Raw genomic sequence first — 17791 nt, 5'->3', positions numbered from 1 at the left:
ATTTACTGAGGCATTCATAGTGTGTTACCTGTACATTAGAGTGCTCTGGAAAGTCAGTTGATAGGACAAATGTAGATATACGTGCCCATCAGTAACAGCATCTTTCGTTTGTTAGTGTTTTTAACTGTTTTATGTTGATACTGTGCAGTAAAGTGCAGAACTCCAGTTTTATGGAGATTGCTCAGGTAAGTGTGCTGTAAATTGCTCCAAAGAGAAGAGGTGTGGATTTTGGTCAGAAATCTTGTGTTTAAAAAAAAAAAAGGGGGGGGGGGAAAAAAAAAGACACTGAGCTATCAAATCTAGAAAACTTTGATAGAAGCTATTGATAATTAATCAAAATATATTGTTTATCATGGTAATTAAAAAAAAATCAGTGTCTCTTCTGCGTGTCTGTGCATATGTGCTTGTTGCTGTGCAGTGAGCAAGAATTCCAAACCTTGGAAACTTAAACTTTTTCTTATCATCAAAAATACATACATATGTGGGAGGAGGATAAAGTTGTTTGACTCTTTTATGGTAAATAACTTTGCAGTTGATTGTAGGTGAGATTTAAAATGTAACTGAGTTACTGCATTATACAGTTGAATTCCCTTCTCCAAATTGATTGTCCAACTGACTAGACGAAGTTCAGTAGGTTTAAATACATGCCACAGTTTCAGATGACAGCTGCAACTTTGTTTCATATTTTCATAAGAAAATTCTTCTTGCTTAGAAAGTGTTGCTGTAAAGGAGAAATAAAAACCTCTCTACATATTGAATATTGATTTAGGGTAGAAAATTAAAATAGTGTGTATCTTTACCTTAGTAATAGGAGGGTGTGGAAGATTGATGGGGGAAGGACTTCCAGGGAGTCACTGCTGTGATACGTTGTGTGTGACTGCTGTTCCATGGCAGTTGCCTCAGTGGAGGCTCTAAGGAGGAAATCTGTGCTTGGATTTTGAATCTCCAAAAGACAAGTAAAATTGTGGGTTTGAGTGCAAGGAAGTATAATGAAACTTTATGTAGGGAAGAGGTTATCCAAAATAAATCAGACTGTATTGAGACAACCTTCTTGAAAAATGAATATAAACAGTAGAACACAGTAATTTTCATTGCATGTTATTTTACTGTTTTCCAAACTCGAAAGACACTATGCAAAGAACTTAAACAAAAAAACAACACCCCCTCCCTCCCTCCCTCTACAAAAAGACTAGACATGACCCCATTTTCTTTAATATGATTGCTCAGTAAGCATTCAGTTTGTTTATTTGAATGTTTTTGTTACAAATATTTGATTTTTTTTCTCTGTATCTCTCTGGTATTTAGACAGTGCTAGGTGGGTGATTGTTATGTAACTTTATTATCACTGTTACTGAAGAATGTTAAAGGCAGAGGGGAATGGCAGAGAGTATAGGAAGGAAGGAATCGTCTTTTTCAAGTCTTGAGTCCCTAGGCTTTACTTGTTTCTGTTCCCTGCAACTTTCTGTCATAGGGTTCTTAGATTATTTTTTGTAAACATACTTGTGTGATTTTGCACATAGTTTTTGAGGGGTCATTAAAATGGAGTCATTTTCAGGTAAAGTAAAAAGTCCTCTGTTTTGCACCTTTAGAATGCGTATCCCTCTGTCTTCAAATATCTTCAAAATTTTGATTATGATTTTGATGTCTTTCTTTGACAGGGCCACAATAGAGGAGGCATATTCAAGGTCAATGACAAAATTAGCCAAATCAGCGAGCAATTACACACAATTTGGGTAAGTAAGCCTACATAAGAGAGAAATAAATAACTGCATACATGTTAAGAATCAAGTTTGATTCCGAATATTTTATTGATCATGTTGAACATAGTGTAACTTTGCCATCTTTAAAAATGATTGTTGGTTCTTCAGTAACCATGCAAAATATCATGCAGCTATGACAAAAAGACATTACATTTTTTATTTATAGTTTGAAAGAAAACCAAAGCCCAAACATGGAGGAACTGTTTGTTCCTCTGTGTTTAAGGTTGAGTTCTTTTCAGACATAATAAAGAACAGGACTTTCTGTTCTGTGCTCCCAAGCCTACGGTAATTATTCTGAAGAAAGAACATATGGTGTGCAAAAGTGGCAGTAAACTTGTTTATTTCTACTATTTCTGCTTTCTGGAGTGTTATCTCTGTCATCAGAGATGTTAAGAATGAGACTTTTCAATAGATTTATTCCATAATTTAACTAAAGTTTTATACATGGGGTATGTTTTTAAAAATAGGAATGATTAATTGATGTTTTTTCATTAGAAAGATTATACCAACAAGAACTCAGAGTTCTTAGATGAAGCTGGATTTTTTTTATTTGTAGTAATCACAGGTAGAAATGTGGGGAGCTTCTGTCAGTGGATAATTTGGTACCAGTTGTTGCTGCTCTTCAAAGGTTCTGTATCTGCATGTTAGTTTGAATATCAGTGCTTTAAAAGCTATGTATAGTATTGATTTTTCAGCAGCATTAACTAGGAAACTGAGGTAGGAGTGTATCTTTAGAAGCTGGAGAAGTTCATTCAGTACAGAAATCTGAATCTGAGGAATGAACGGTCCCCCACCTTCCTTTGCCTTATGGTTAGTCTCTGTTGATCAGTAAATTGCTTCTAGTGGCAGACCATCTTTGCCAACATTTTTTTTCTGCATCTTGTGGTTGTAATGATGTGAGACAACTAGAAGCTTAACTAACCAAGTAATTTCTGATTTGCTTGCACTGTTCAAGTATACATGTAAAAATACTTCTACATGTTAAATTATTCTGAGCTGCTCTTGCATCATCTATAGCACTTGGCATTATTCTGTGCTGATGATAGAGAAGATTAAGTGAACTTTGCTGTTTTACTTATTAGAGTCAATACAGGTAAAACATAAAACACGGAAAAATTAGTAGGCAGGATTCCAAGTACATTTCAAACATATTTAATAAGAATTTATAGCAGTTGTTGGAGTTTTTGTTTGTTTCAGTTTTAGAAACAGAAGTGAACTTCTGTAAACTTATCAATTATACTTTAGCACTATTTAAAAAAAATCATAGCCAACTAAAAGGGAAGAAATCCAGATGAACATTAAATATTATTTTCCTCAATCTAGGACATTTGCACCAGTTTGGGATGTTTTCAAAACCTCGACAGAAAAACTAGCAAGCTGTCACTTGGATCTTGTGAGGAGATTACAAGAGCTAATAAAAGAAGTTCACAAGTATGGAGATGAGCAAATCAAAGCTTATAAAAAGGTTATTAATTTTTTTCTTATGCATGTTCAATGACTTGTTCACATTAAAATTAAAATGGTTTGGTTTTGACAACCATGTGATATTTGGCAGACTAAAGAAGATGTTTCGGGAACATTGGAAGCAGTGCAAAACATTCAAAGTATCACTCAGGCATTGCAGAAGTCAAAGGAAAACTACAATGCAAAGTGTGTCGAACAAGAACGTTTGAAAAAGGAAGGAGCAACACAGAGAGAGGTTGATAAGGTAGTTTTGTGACATTTTACATTAATTCATTGTATTGTCAATCAGTAACACATTCACTTTGTATTAGTAAGTGAAATGCTCAGAAAGGGTTAAGTAGTAGTTATGGCTATTTCATAATGTACATGATATTTTGAATACCTAGTTATGTTTGGCTTACACTTACTTCCTTATCTGTTCTAACAGCACTGCAGTTCTAGTTCTTTATTTTGTAAATAGCTGCATCATATGATAATTGTTTAGTGGCTTTTACAGAAATTGTGCATAATTGTTTCAGCATCTATTATGTTTTTGGATAAATTTCCTTAGATAAATATGCAAACGCTCAATGCCCTTGTTATTGAATTAAGGAGTAGGAGGTTTTGTGTCGTCCCTTCAATGAGATAGCGTAGCTAATTACACAAGTATATGAAGTCTGTTCCATATTTAGGAAGGTCATTTAAAAGGTTCCAGTTTCATGGACCAAAAACCCAAGGTATGAGGATCTTGATGTTTTATTTAGTACTGTCCTTGGGTTATGGGGGAGTTTGATCCATTTACAGAATCACAAAATGCTTGAGGTTGGAAGGGACCTCTGAAGGTCATCCTGGCCAACCCTGCTGCTCAAGCAGGGCCACCGAGATCCAGTTGCCCAGGACCATGTCCAGACAGCTTTTGAATATCTGCAACAACGGAGACTTCACAACCTTTGTGGGCAGCCTGTTCCTTTGCTTGGTCACCCTCACAGGAAAAAAGTGTTTCCTGACATTCAGAGGGAACCACCTGTGTTTCTCCTTGTGCCCATTGCCTCTGGTCCTGTCACTGGGCACCACTGGAAAGAGGCTGGCAATGTCTTCTATGTACACTCCCTTCAGGTATTTATAGCTATTGATAAGATCCTCCCTGAGCCTTCTCTTCTCCAGACTGAACAGTCCCAGCTCTCTCAGCCTTTCCTCATGGGAGAGATGCTCCAGACCCTTCATCATCTTTGTTGCCCTTTACTGGACTCTCTCCAGTATGTCCATGTCTCTCTTGCAATGGACAATGCAGAACTGGACACAGTACTCCAGGTGTGGCCTCACCAGTGCTGAGCAGAGGGGAAGGATCACCTCTCTTGACCTGCTGGAGTCACTGTAACTTTTTCCTGTTTTCAGGAAACTTCAGCAGTAGAGGAAAGAGGTCTTGTTTCCCTGTCTCTAACTATATCTCTCTTTTAGACTTGATAAATCTACCTGTTTTCATTTCAATTACCTGACCTGTGTAGGACTCTGTTCTTGTTAGAATGATCTTAGTGCCCTTTATACTGCTATCTTGATGAAGCAGATAGAGTTGGTTATTGTCTTTTCACTGATGACAAAAGTGATCCTGTTGACCATGTTCTGCTTGTTTTAACTTTGATATAATTCTAGCTTTTTTTCCTAGCTTCTGTCTCAAATGACAGTCAATGTTGAATTCTAGGCATGAATCAGAAGTACATGGGTTGGCAGATGTTTTCCTGCCAGTCTATTCAAAGTATAATTTTTCTGAATTCTTGTAAACAGATTGAAACTTTTCAGTAGAAAAAGTTGAATTGATGGAAGGCTTGTTCTTAAGATGCAACATTATCCTTGTTCAGTTGGAAACAAAAAAAAATGTTCAGTGTCAGTGATGTCTACATGAGAAGGGAGTAAGAGGAAGCACTATAGGATGAAGACCATTTTTTACTGTTTTATTCATCTTCCCTAGATAAAGATGTTTCCAGTGGGAGCAGGGAACTGTGACCATTACATTGCTTCAGTCATGTCTTTATGCAAATTTACACTTGTAATTTCAGAAACAGAGTGACAAAGATTGTATTAACTTATTTTTCCTTTGGCAGAGAATAGCTTTATTACTTTTAGCACAACATGAAAAATGTTTTCTGTCAAAATCGCAGAATAACTACTTTATCAGAAAGCAGGACATCTGCACCAATATGCTAGGAGTTTATTACAAAGCCAAATATTTGGAGAAATACTTTATTGAAGAATCTGAGGAGGTAACTGAGACCTTGCAATTTTCATTGCAGCTGAAAGTTAGTGTTACCTTGTGAAATAATTTCCTGTTGTTCTCTGACATGTGAACTTCTCTATTTATAGTGACTTGACAAAAAATTCTTAACTGATCCTTATTCTTTCACTTACTGTAAATCTGCTAAATAGATTTCTATCAATTGCTGCACCTGAGAATAGACACACCCTGTTTTCAGAAGAGATTACTAGTTAATCATACAATGTTCATGTGTTTTATCATTTTGTCTGTCCTGCTGAGTAGTTGTTTTTTGTAGCTGTTCTTGAGCACATAACACTTATTATTCTGCTCATCATTAAACGTGATTACAAGAGACAGAGAATGTTTGAGTTTTGTTAAAATCGCATGCATATGCGGTTCAACTACATAGTGCTTTATGAAAAAACTTATTTTTGAAGTCATTTTTGAAGTCTTTTAACTTGGCATTGCCTTCCTTTTCAATGGTTAAGTTTGGAATCATCTTATTGCAAAGCAGTCAATCATTTTTAAAAGCAAGTGTTCAAAAAGCACCTTGTACTTTCAGTGTAGTAAATGGCATTTGGAAAACAAGATAGGACTGTGGTGTTCTTCGTAATTCCCCTGTGTGAATGTGCAAGAGTGAGAATCATGAAGTAAAATTCAGGACAAGTAACTTATCGGTTTGATACAACCTGTCATGCTCTCCTCTTAGTGCCTGAAGGATCCATATTCTTCATATGGTGAAGTGTTTTCAGGCTCTGTTATGCTGGGTTTAGAAGACTACATGACTAAGTTCCGCTTAAGCTTTCTTTGTAACTGGAAAAATGGAACTGGAGCTTTGGTTTCTCTTCCTTTAGATGTTCCCTCAGGTGAACAAGTGCTACTGCTATACTGTTGTTACTCATGATTTTCAGTTATTTTTCTCTTGGAAATCACAAAATATAACTCTTTTTCCAGGGGGCATCTTTGTATTAATTCATTTGAAATTATAGATAGTGGTGAGCTTTACAAGTCATTCCAAGTGAGAAATAGTTTTTGTTTTTACTGTGAGACAGACAAAATTAATTTGAAAGAGGGGAGAAGAGCTATTCTGAACTAGAACAAATAGTAAATACACAGCTGTCTTTACTGATGTCATTAACCATTCAGGAAAACTTTTGAGTTACAACTGATGGGAAATTTCAATGAGGTAAAATAGGCATGTTGAACAAAGAAGCTAGAGAAAAAGCTGGTGTTCAAGGCGATTTTTATTTCCATTGGCTTTTAACTTGGAAATATCAAGAATATCAAAGGTTTGAAAAACTCCGTCTCATGTGTGTCATGCTGTAAACTTTGAAAATAACTTTTTCTCTACCACAAGCAATCACTTCATTCAGTTTTGTTCTACATGTAATATTGGGGTTCTCCTGTATTTTGTTTTGTCTTTTGAGAATATTAAACTCCCAGAAAGATGATTTTGGTTTATTAGCAAAAAATAATGGAAAAAAAAGCCAATAAATTATAAAGCCAAAAAGGACTATTATGAACAAGACTAAGCTGCATAAAGCTGGCCATCAGTATGTTCTGCATTAAATTCACTTTCAAATATCTCTTAATCTTAAAATTTCCACTGATGTAATGCCTGTACTTTTTAATTTCTTCCTTGTTTTTTTTTACCATTTACTCTTTCAGAGTTGCACAAATAACTGTTTGCTCTGTATTCCAATCCTGCTTTCTTCATGTTTTTCTGTTGCAGATCTAAATATTTGACAAGAGCTAATTAGTTAACTTCAGCAATACAAATTCCATTTCAAAATAAGTATATTATAAATTTGTCATTGCTGATAAGGGCAAAGTATTTAAATGAGGTAATTGCTTTTTTGTTGTGGCACTTCACTATTTTGATATGCCCCTGAATATTTTTTATAGGTCATCCTAGGCTTTCTTTTAACAGGGACTTTAAAAAATGTGGATCAGATTGTATGTGCGACATTTGACACTTTTTTGTACTGATCTACAGGCAGCAGTTAAATCAAAAAAAGCTACAGATACCTATAAACTATATGTGGAGAAATATGCTGCATTTAAGTCTGATTTTGAACAGAAAATGACAGAAACTGCACAGGTAAGTGTTATATTAAATGAGTTACCTTTAAAATAGATTAATATATGCTATATCGTATCTGAAGACATGTGAAATCAAAGCATTTGAAAAATTGATTCAAGATAGAATGATCTCCTTTGGAAATTGATATGAGCAATAATGTCAGAAGTAGTATGTTTGAAGGGTAAACACTGACCATTTATGTTGTGACGGCACTGTCCTTGAATGACACAGTTGAGCACCAGCACTCTAGAAAGACTTTTTCAAGGAATTTTTAGGAAGAAAACCAAATGAGTTTCTGGAAGTATTGTAGATGCATTGTGATCATGTGGGAAATCCTGTGAATTGCTGGACACCCAGAACTCGTTCAGAGGGGTTTTAATATTGGGAGCCATCATGGTTTTTTAATTATCATTCCAGCAAAACACTTTAGTTACAGCTTGTTAAAGTGTCTTCCCAGGGTTTACTTGAGGTTGTGAAAAGCCCTTACATCTGTTCATGTTTCTGGTTTATTTAAGACTTTTAATCTGTATTCCAGGGGATATCAAGTTCTCTGTATCATTGTACATGCTGCTTCTTGTTACATTCTAAAGTTTCTTTTTCAAATCTGTTGATAGCAGACTTTTTTCCATTGTTTCAGATTTCAAAAAGCAAACTTCATTACTTCTGCTTTTAGTAGTAATAGTTAGTTGTGGGTTGGTTGGCGTATTTATTTGTATATGTTTCTTGGTTTAGTAAAGCTTTTACAAGATAGGAATTTTCGTTTTGGTTGAAAATTCTTTGCCCTTTCCATTAGTTTCAAAGATTAATTTTTAGGCATAGATGGAATTATTAGGGAGATTGAGTCATCTTGTATTTTTAACGTGTAAGTGGGAAAGTGTTAGGGTTTTCCTTAACTCCTTGGAAATTAAGATTTCACATCATGAGGATTGCGTAGGCTGATATGTAAAAAGCAGCCCTGTCCTAAACTATAAACTGCTTTCCTACTTCCAGAACATCATTAGAATTTGATCTAGTTCATCTCTGAATAGATACTCAACACAGCTGTTGGAGAAAGAATACCACATATATCACATACCAGAACTCCTCCCTCCCACCCCTCAGTCCAGGCATTTGCAACAAAGAAGTGCTTAGGCATGCTACTGTGAAATTCTGCTCTTAACACGACTGTTACATTGGGAGTCTTAACAGCCTTTCCTTGAAGAGTCTGCAGAAGGCATCTTTTTGCGCAATATCTTGACTTGGTTCTATTTGAAGAGGCTGTATTCCCTATGGTTTTCTTTTCAATTTGAGTCAGATTTAGTTATGTACATTATTTTTCTCTCTTTAAAATCTGTGGGGTTTAAATGCTGTTTTTTTTTTTTTTATTGTGGAGTGTAAAGCAGTGATGATTGCAGTTACTCAGTGGTATAAAAAGGCTTTATTAAAAATAAAAGTTCAAGAAGAAAATTCATGGGCACCGTGGTCTAGGCCATTAGGCCTGTTGTACTTCTCTCTCATCTCTGATGCGTGAAGCTGTGTTTTCAATACATGTTTTAAGTTAGTGTTGCTGTCAAATAGCAGTTGTCCTATTTCCATGCTTCTTCCTTTGTCAAGTATTTGTGCGAGGAACTACCTTGTAGAACTAATCCAGCAAAAACTATAGTATAAAGGAAGGTTGGCTTTAATGCAGAGGAGACCTGCAGTCTGGTTGATTATGAGATGACACAAGCATTTGTCCTGGCACAAAGGCAGGGGCAATCGGGTACCCACAGTAGAGAACTGCATCTTTAAGGTGGTTTAACATGTGACACTGGGCTGAACTCACTTGCATATGTGTCCACCTTACACATTTACATCTGTTACATTGTGTGTCTCTCACTATAACTTAAAATATTTGCATATCAGTTATCCCTAGGCAATTTGACTGGGATTAGGGTTGCAATTGGCATGTGTGATAACAATCACTTGAGAATTTTGTGACTAGGCAACCTTTTTAAACTTAACCAATATGTATCTCAAAACAATTCTTGGAAACAAGTATAATAGAATAGCAACAAAAGAATCATTGAAGTGTAACATTCCTCCTGGAGAGTTTCCAGAAATAAGAGTAGATGGAATCAAACTGACATGTGAACACATGCTTCTGCTACCTGAAATGGTAACTTTGTAGTGTTCCTGTTAATGTAACTATTGTATTTGCTCAGTAAGCATTCCAGTGACTCCATCATTGTGTGGTTTGTACAAAGTGTAGTGCAACCTGACTTTTGCTGTAGACCCCACCTTTTGCTACAAATTCAAATAATACCAGAAAAAATACTGAACTGTTCCATTTATTTGTCTCAAGTCATGTACAAGTGTGTCTCTTCCGGATCAAGAGGTTCCTGCCCTCTTTGTTACTTACCTTGCTCTGGAAGTTACTGAACCCCCCCACTGAAACAGATCCTGTGAATGCTTCTGATCCACTGCAGAGCAAGTTCAGTCAGGTTGCTTTAAATCTATTTAGTCTCACAAAAGCTGCCTGCTGTCCACTCCTTACCTTACAAGAATGAGACTGCGTTTATAGCAGTTGACTTGTTGCTCTCCGAAACAATAAGAAAAAATTTAACAAATATTACTTCAGTAAGCTGGCCTTGCTAAATTGCATTGTAAATGTCCCCAGTGAGCAAGAAAGCTGTGAGTAATGAAAAGAAGTTGTTGTTTAGGACTGACAGAAGATAAATATGAGGAGTATTTGAAATGGTTTTTATTGTCAGTGAATTAGTGAAGGAAAATATAGGGGCTTTTGGAAGGCAAATTAGCTGGTCTTTTCATTATGTACTAAAAATAAAAAATAACAATCCATTTGAGCAATCCACTATAACAAAAGAATGAGAAAAGTATCAGCTTATTTTGTGTTTAGAGACAGAACATGAAGGTGCCCTTTGTTCAGCTTTCTTATTTGTGTTATTAGGTAGGTATTACATATTTAAACCAGGCTGAGATGTAGAGATAAAAAATACCTTTTTACAGTATCAGGTGTTACGGCTGGGAAAACTTCACCATGCTTTTGGGCTGCTTTGTTTTTCAGTGTTAGGAGGGGCACTTAGGATCTTTTTGGCTTGGGCTGGGTTTTTTCCCAATACAAAAATGGTACAAAGTTACCTCTTACTACAAACCACACTTGTATAAATGTCCTTTGTCCTTAACTGCACAACCCTTTTACTTAACATTTAAATTTTCACTTAACATGATAAATGAACACCTGGAAACTTTCCACACCTATCCACATCAGAAATAAAAATTGCCATTCTGCCAGTATAAGGCGTATCTGTGGAATTTGTTTTTAGTATAATGGTGTAGCTGCATCTGCAGTTTGGTTACAGGAAGGCTACTTTAAATATGATGCAATAGGAAAAATAACAATGCCTGTGAATATGTGGAAGCCCACTTCTATATGAAGCTCACCCTAGATTATCTTGATTTAGAGTACATTTCACTTGAAATATACTAGTTCTGAAAACAAAATCAATGAGGATTGTGAGCATTCTCAGGTGTTTCAGTGCAAAATCACTTGACAGCTTAAATCTGTCTTACACTGTTTACATACTATTTTTCTGAGGATGAACATCTTGAATTGCTGTGGCGTTATTCTAGGTAATCATGTAGTAGTGTCCTCACTTAGCTGTCCTCTTAGTTAAACTCCACTGATCTTGTTGCATAAATTTTACATATTTTTCCTCTTTTGTTGTTTACTATCTTACCTGCAGTTATCAGTGAAGTGACTTGTGATACATTGAATTGGTTGAATTTTGAAAAGTACGATCTTCCTAATCTTGAAGTGCAAGTTGTGGTTTTTGCTGCAATAAACGTGGAAGGTTTTATTGTGATTAAAGAAGTAGAAAAATATAGTTCACTGTTGTTTAGAAATCTGATTTGACAGAAACTCCTCATGTTGAAAAATTTTTCTGAGTAAAGCTATAATTGTGTTATGCAGTTGCTATGCACTTGCTAAGAAAACATGATGTCTTATTTGCCAGATTTTTCAGCTTGCTACAAGCTTTTTCTAAAATCACTGAGCACTGTCAGTTATTGGAAAGGATGAAATTGCTGAAAGTGCTAAATTATTCTTTAGAAGTCTTCTGTCTTATATAGAACTGAGTAGAGTTGAATTTCGATGATTTTGCTGTTGAGCAGTCTGCATATAAATAAAGTTCAAGAATGAGTAATAATTCATTTCTAAAAAACATTGTAAAACTTATGGGAAAACATACATGTTCATAAAAAGGAGTAATGCTTACTTAAACTGTGTATACTGAGTTGGACACCTAAAGAACTTGATGATTTTTCATTTCTATTGTAGCTTAAAACACTAAGAAGTGGCTTGCATTTGTTTGGTCATTAACATTACAGGTTCATTTCAGTACATCTTTTTAAAGTGGACTAATCTTTCAAAAGTGGAAGTAAACGATTTTGTTAATGATTATATCTGTGATACCACAGAATCACAGAATCACAGAATGTTAGGGATTGGAAGGGACCTCGAAAGATCATCTAGTCCAATCCCCCTGCTGGACCAGGATTACCTAGATCATATCACACAGGAACGCGTCCAGGCAGGTTTTGAATGTCTCCAGAGAAGGAGACTCTGGGCAGCCTGTTCCAGTGTTCAGTTACACTCACTGTAAAGAAGTTTTTTCTCATATTTATGTGGAACCTCCTGTGTTCCAGCTTGCACCCATTGCCCCTTGTCCTGTCAGTGGATGTCACTGAGAAGAGCCTCGCTCCATCCTCGTGACACTTGCCCTTTACATATTTCTAAACATTAATGAGGTCACCCCTCAGTCTCCTCTTCTCCAAGCTAAAGAGACCCAGCTCCCGCAGCCTCTCCTCATAAGGGAGATGTTCCACCCCCTTAATAATCTTTCTGGCTCTGCGCTGGACTCTCTCTAGCAGTTCCCTGTCCTTCTTGAACTGAGGGGCGCAGAACTGGACACAATATTCCAGATGTGGCCTCACCAGGGCAGAGTAGAGGGGGAGGAGAACCTCTCTTGACCTACTAACCACACCCCTTCTAATACACCCCAGGATGCCATTGGCCTTCTTGGCCATGAGGGCACATTGCTGGCTCATGGTCACCCCACTGTCCACTAGGACCCCCAGGTCCCTTTCCCCTACGCTGCTCTCCAACAGGTCTGTCCCCAACTTGTACTCATACATGGGGTTGTTCTTGCCCAGACGCAGGACTCTACACTTGCCCTTGTTATATTTCATTAAATTTCTCCCCACCCAACTCTCCAGCCTGTCCAGGTCTCTCTGAATGGCAGCACAGCCTTCCGGTGTGTTAGCCACTCCTCCCAGTTTTGTGTCATCAGCGAACTTGCTGACAGTGCACTCTATTCCGTCATCCAAGTCATTCATGAATATGTTGAATAGTACTGGTCCCAGTACCGACCCTTGAGGGACTCCACTAGACACAAGCCTCCAGCTGGGCTCTGTCCCATCGACCACCACTCTCTGGCTTCTTTCCTTCAGCCAGTTCACAATCCACCTCACTACCCGATCATCCAGACCACACTTCCTCAGTTTAGCTGTGAGGATGCTGTGGGAGACTGTGTCAAACGCTTTACTGAAACCGAGATAGACCACATCCACTGCTTTACCATCATCTATCCACCGGGTTATGTCCTCATAAAAGGCTATCAAGTTGGTTAAGCATGACTTCCCGTTGGTGAAGCCATGTTCACTGCCCCTAATGATCCTTCTGTCCTTGATGTGCCTAGAGACAGCACCAAGGACAAGTTGTTCCATTACCTTTCCAGGGATGGAGGTGAGGCTGACCGGTCTATAGTTACCTGGGTCCTCCTTCTTGCCCTTTTTGAAGACTGGAGTGACATTTGCTTTCCTCCAGTCCTCAGGCACCTCTCCCATTCCCCACGACTTAGCAAAGATGACGGAGAGTGGCCTAGCAATGACTTCCACCAGCTCCCTCAGCACCCGCGGGTGCATCCCATCAGGACCCATGGGTTTATGGGTGTCCAGGTTGCTTAATTGGTCCCTGACCCAGCCCTCATCAACCAAGACAGACTCCTCCTCTACCCTGACTTCCTCTGGGGCCTGAGGGGTCCGGGGCTCCTCAGGATAGCCTCCAGCAGTATAGACAGAGGCAAAGGAATTATGAAGAGAGGCATATGAATTATGTGGTTGTATTATAGTACCTAGCTTTATTGTTTGATCAGAACTTCTTTGTATTATGTACATACAAGGCCAAGATGGCTCTACTTCAAAGACTTTAAATCTTAAGTAGAAAACAATGAACAAGAAATAAGGAAACAATTGGGGGAGGGGGATGCTTTCCACTGACATAAGAGAGAAAAAAAATCTCTGAACGGCTAACTGTTTTGATATGCATTATAGAGAAGAGTTTAAAGGAGACTGGTACCTCTGTTTTGCAGAGTTTTATGGGAAGGAAGGAAGCATCATTGGCGTAATCTCAAAAGTTGACTTTTTGTTTAGGTTAAAATTAGGTAGTGGAAACAAGCACACATTGAAAGGACGTATTGTGTGCATGTGTTGACACCCCAATAGTGACTGAGAGTAGATATTATGAAGATGGACCACAGATAGTTTTGAAAGCAGAATAATATAGTTTATATAATAAAACAATCAGTAAAAGAAGTAACATCATAGAGTAGGCTATAGAGGATGACCATACCCTCTGTAATTAAGAGCAAGGCTGCTGGAGAAAAAAATAATTTTAATCTACTTAATTGATGACTAGAGAGGTATGTAAGTATGGCAAAAGGAAGATTGAGAGTTTGAAAGTTAGAGATATTTGACTTGTCTGTATGGAGTGTTTATGAATCAGAGTAGCAGGAGGTGTGAAATATGAAGAGATGGTCTTCAGAGAACCCTGTACAGATTAGAGAGAGGATTAAGTGGTGCTCCAAAGTTTGGACACACTTGAAAGGGCAGTTACAGAAATAGGAAGAAAACTAGGAAAGAGCAGGAGTAAACAAAGGTTTCAAGACAATTGTGGTTGACTGTTGGGGAAGATGAGAACATTTTTAGTTTTGATCTTTGGCTAGGAAGGGGTCATTGAAAACATTGGAAGTGACTTTAAAATGGCTGTCAGCTGGAAGTCTGGGTAAAATGGAACAAACTACAAAGATTATATACGATGAGTTTAAGGATAAAACAAATTAATCATATTTAAAGACACAAAGGATATAGATTTAATTAGAAAAAGAGAAAGCGTGGGTGTATTGTGAGCAGAAGGAGAGGGTGCTAAGAAGGAAGTGCAAAACAGATCCAGAAATAAGATTTCTGGATTTAGATGAAAAAACAAGGCTCTTTAGTAATGGAGAAAAAAACTTCTTTTTTTTTAAACATTCTCTAACCCTGTTTTCTTTGGGTAGAAATAGGTCAGATCTTTTCAAAAATCAAGATAGGTGGAAGTTTAAAGAGTAAGTTAAAAAAAATTGGATAATGGTTCCAAAAGGACATATTATATTTTAAGGTACATTATTTCATAACTCTGTGAATTCCACACTTTCCTTTCTTAATCATTGTAATTACAATGATCAAGGTCTGAAAAAAAAAAAGGGTTTTTTTCCATTTAGTGTATTTAATTATTAAAATGTAAGGTTTAGTATTTTGAGAAATATTTTCATTATGATTAATTACTTGTATTGGTTTACAGAAATTTCAAGACATTGAAGAAACTCACCTTCTTCGTATGAAAGAGATTATAGAGTCATTCTCGAATACAATAAAAGAAATTCATTTACAAATAGGAGAGGTAATTTTTATCTTATCGTTTGTTTGGATTATGCTACATATTTTTCTTAACTATTAAATGGAACTTACTGCATTTGTGGTGATTACAAGATCGAATTTTTCAAATGATGGTAAATTCAACATAAGCTCTATTTTTTATGGCTTCATGTTGCATTTACAAGTTCAGTATCACAAATTTACAGAATAAGTCTGAATAAATTTTGCCTTAGCAGAAAACAAAATATTTGGACAATTTGAAGAATTTTTAATGTATTTCAAAGTTCTATAACCTAGATATTAAATTAGCACTCATTTCTCACATAATTGGGATACTTGTGCTTTTCTTTGACTAAAACTTGAAATTGTATTGCTCTGAAAAGTTCCCAGATTTTTGATATTTTGGGTTTTATGAGCAAAAGAGCTTCATTAACAGAAGCTTTTATAGTATCTTTTCTTTATGTGTAAGTTGGTTTAATTAATAATCCTTATAAATAGTCCTTAATTTTTAGATGTTTTGAAGTGTAGTTTTATTTGCATACACTTAGAGTCACTATTTTCCTCGTTTTTGAGGTGTTCTGCTAATGAAATGATGGTCACAACGGTCACGCTATTTATTTCTCAAGCATATATCTACTGCCTTGTTGGAAAAACTTCCTAACAGCATGTGGTTGTTCCTTTGTCAGACCAAAAACATTACAACAGCAGTGCTTGTACTCAAGCAGGTGGGAGCTGTGATAATACAGTAGTAACAGTTCACACCCTTAACTGGTGCTGGCTTGAGAGACTGCTTGTCTTCCTGACATTGTAGTGGGACATGTTGCTGACAAATTCAGAAAATTATATTACACAAGTCATTTAGATGGAAGAAATGGAAGTAAATCCTAGACCTGTCATAAAGCTGTATTCTTTCATTTGTAATTTGTATCTGTATTGTACACACACTTGCTAATACTAAAACAAAGAAGGGATTTCCTTGATAAAACGCCTGTTGAATTCTGGAAGCCCTGTAATATATTTTAGGGGGAAGTATTTTGAACCTTAACTCTAGAGAAAACTACTTCTTAAAGTTAATTACATTCTTTCAATTACTGTTTTTTTAAATGCCTTTTGTGTGTGGTGTGGATTTTTTTGAAGGTGCACGAAGAGTTTATTAATAACATGACGAATACTACAGTTGAGAGTTTAATACAGAAATTTGCTGAGTCAAAAGGAACTGGCAAGGAAAGACCTGGTAAGAGATTAAAAATAACAGAGTATGAAATGTTAATTTTAAAACTGTAGATTTCCACTCCTAATAAAAGGTCAAACCCCTATTTGTTAATGTGTTATATTTTTAATCTACTTACAATTTCAAATTCTCAGAATTCATTAGCTTTGATATTAAATGATTCGTAGAAATTGGTAACACACAATTTATTATGTACGTGTAGTATTTGTGTTCATAAAGCACGGCAAATTGTAGCTCTGATTCCCTCTATGTAGACCTTCAAGGAAGCTTTTGTAGCTTCCTTGGTACATCAGTGAAATTTGTCAAGAAACTGAAGTTCCTTGCAGAAACTATGTGTTGACTGCTATGTGTTTCTGTGTAAATTGTATTTCAAAACTTACTTAATATAAATTTATGGATACAGTCAGAACAGATGTCTATAAAGCTGCTTATTGAACTGTTGGAACAGTTGCATCAGTTTATTTGGTTAGCTTATAAAATTATCCATTTTAATAGATTGTATGTAGATTGTTTCTTTACTAAGCAGCAAATTGAGTAGTACTTTCTGAAAGTACTGCTTGTTGGGTGTGGTATATCAGACTTCACTGGACTGGCGTAAAAAGACAATCTCACAGTACTGTGTTTCTAGTGTTATAGGAAAAATAAAGAGTTCACTTTCATGTTTGGGCTTCATGTTCACTTTCACAGTCACTAGGTGTGTGAATACAGGAGTTCAGGAGTACTGTTTTCTATTTTCTTCAGCACTGGGAGTCCTGACTAGCATCTCTGCCTTCTAGTATAGAAGGCTTTTTTTCAGAGCAAGGATGTACATAACAGAGTAGATCTTGAGAATTTGTATTAAATTGTTAAATATGGTTACTAGGTATCTTACAATGCCTCTGTGAGGTGTTTTTAACATAACACTGTTTCATATTCTTTCTGTGATCCACTAATGCTGATATCCGAGTGGGCTGAGGGAAGATCGTATATGGAACAACTTTCGAATGTTTCCTGTGTACTTTGCAATTTTTCAGGAAAGATTAAGGAAGAAGTATGAACTTCAGGGTTTCCGGTTCAGTTGGTCTGAAATCAGAACAAAAATGTGAAAATTCAGTGTTCAGAACTCTTTGGCTAGCTATTGCCAAGATGTTGTGGCTAGGGATCTCCATCTTCCATTTAGGATTCTGACTCCCTGGGGTACAAAGACCCTTGCTAATGTATCCTAGAGCACTGTGCAATTCAAGTCATCTGTGTTATTAGTGTGGTTTTTTGCTAGACAACATAGTAGTTGTAAGAAACATAACACTTCACTT

General features: G+C 36.5%; 1 protein-coding gene across 2 annotated transcripts in view; it reads left to right on the top strand.

Annotated features, from left to right (window-relative positions):
• FCHO2 (FCH and mu domain containing endocytic adaptor 2) overlaps positions 1-17791 on the top strand; it is a 92508-nt gene that overhangs the window by 12501 nt on the left and 62216 nt on the right. For both annotated transcript variants that reach the window (XM_068422374.1, XM_068422375.1), the window contains exons 3-8: positions 1659-1733; positions 3084-3225; positions 3316-3468; positions 7451-7555; positions 15195-15293; positions 16406-16502. In XM_068422374.1, the coding sequence (XP_068278475.1) occupies positions 1659-1733; positions 3084-3225; positions 3316-3468; positions 7451-7555; positions 15195-15293; positions 16406-16502 (671 nt within the window). The remainder of the gene's footprint in view (positions 1-1658; positions 1734-3083; positions 3226-3315; positions 3469-7450; positions 7556-15194; positions 15294-16405; positions 16503-17791) is intronic.

Source organism: Nyctibius grandis, chromosome Z (genome assembly GCF_013368605.1).
Source record: "Nyctibius grandis isolate bNycGra1 chromosome Z, bNycGra1.pri, whole genome shotgun sequence".
NCBI lineage: Eukaryota > Metazoa > Chordata > Aves > Nyctibiiformes > Nyctibiidae > Nyctibius > Nyctibius grandis.
This window is presented reverse-complemented; position numbering and strand designations above follow the sequence as displayed.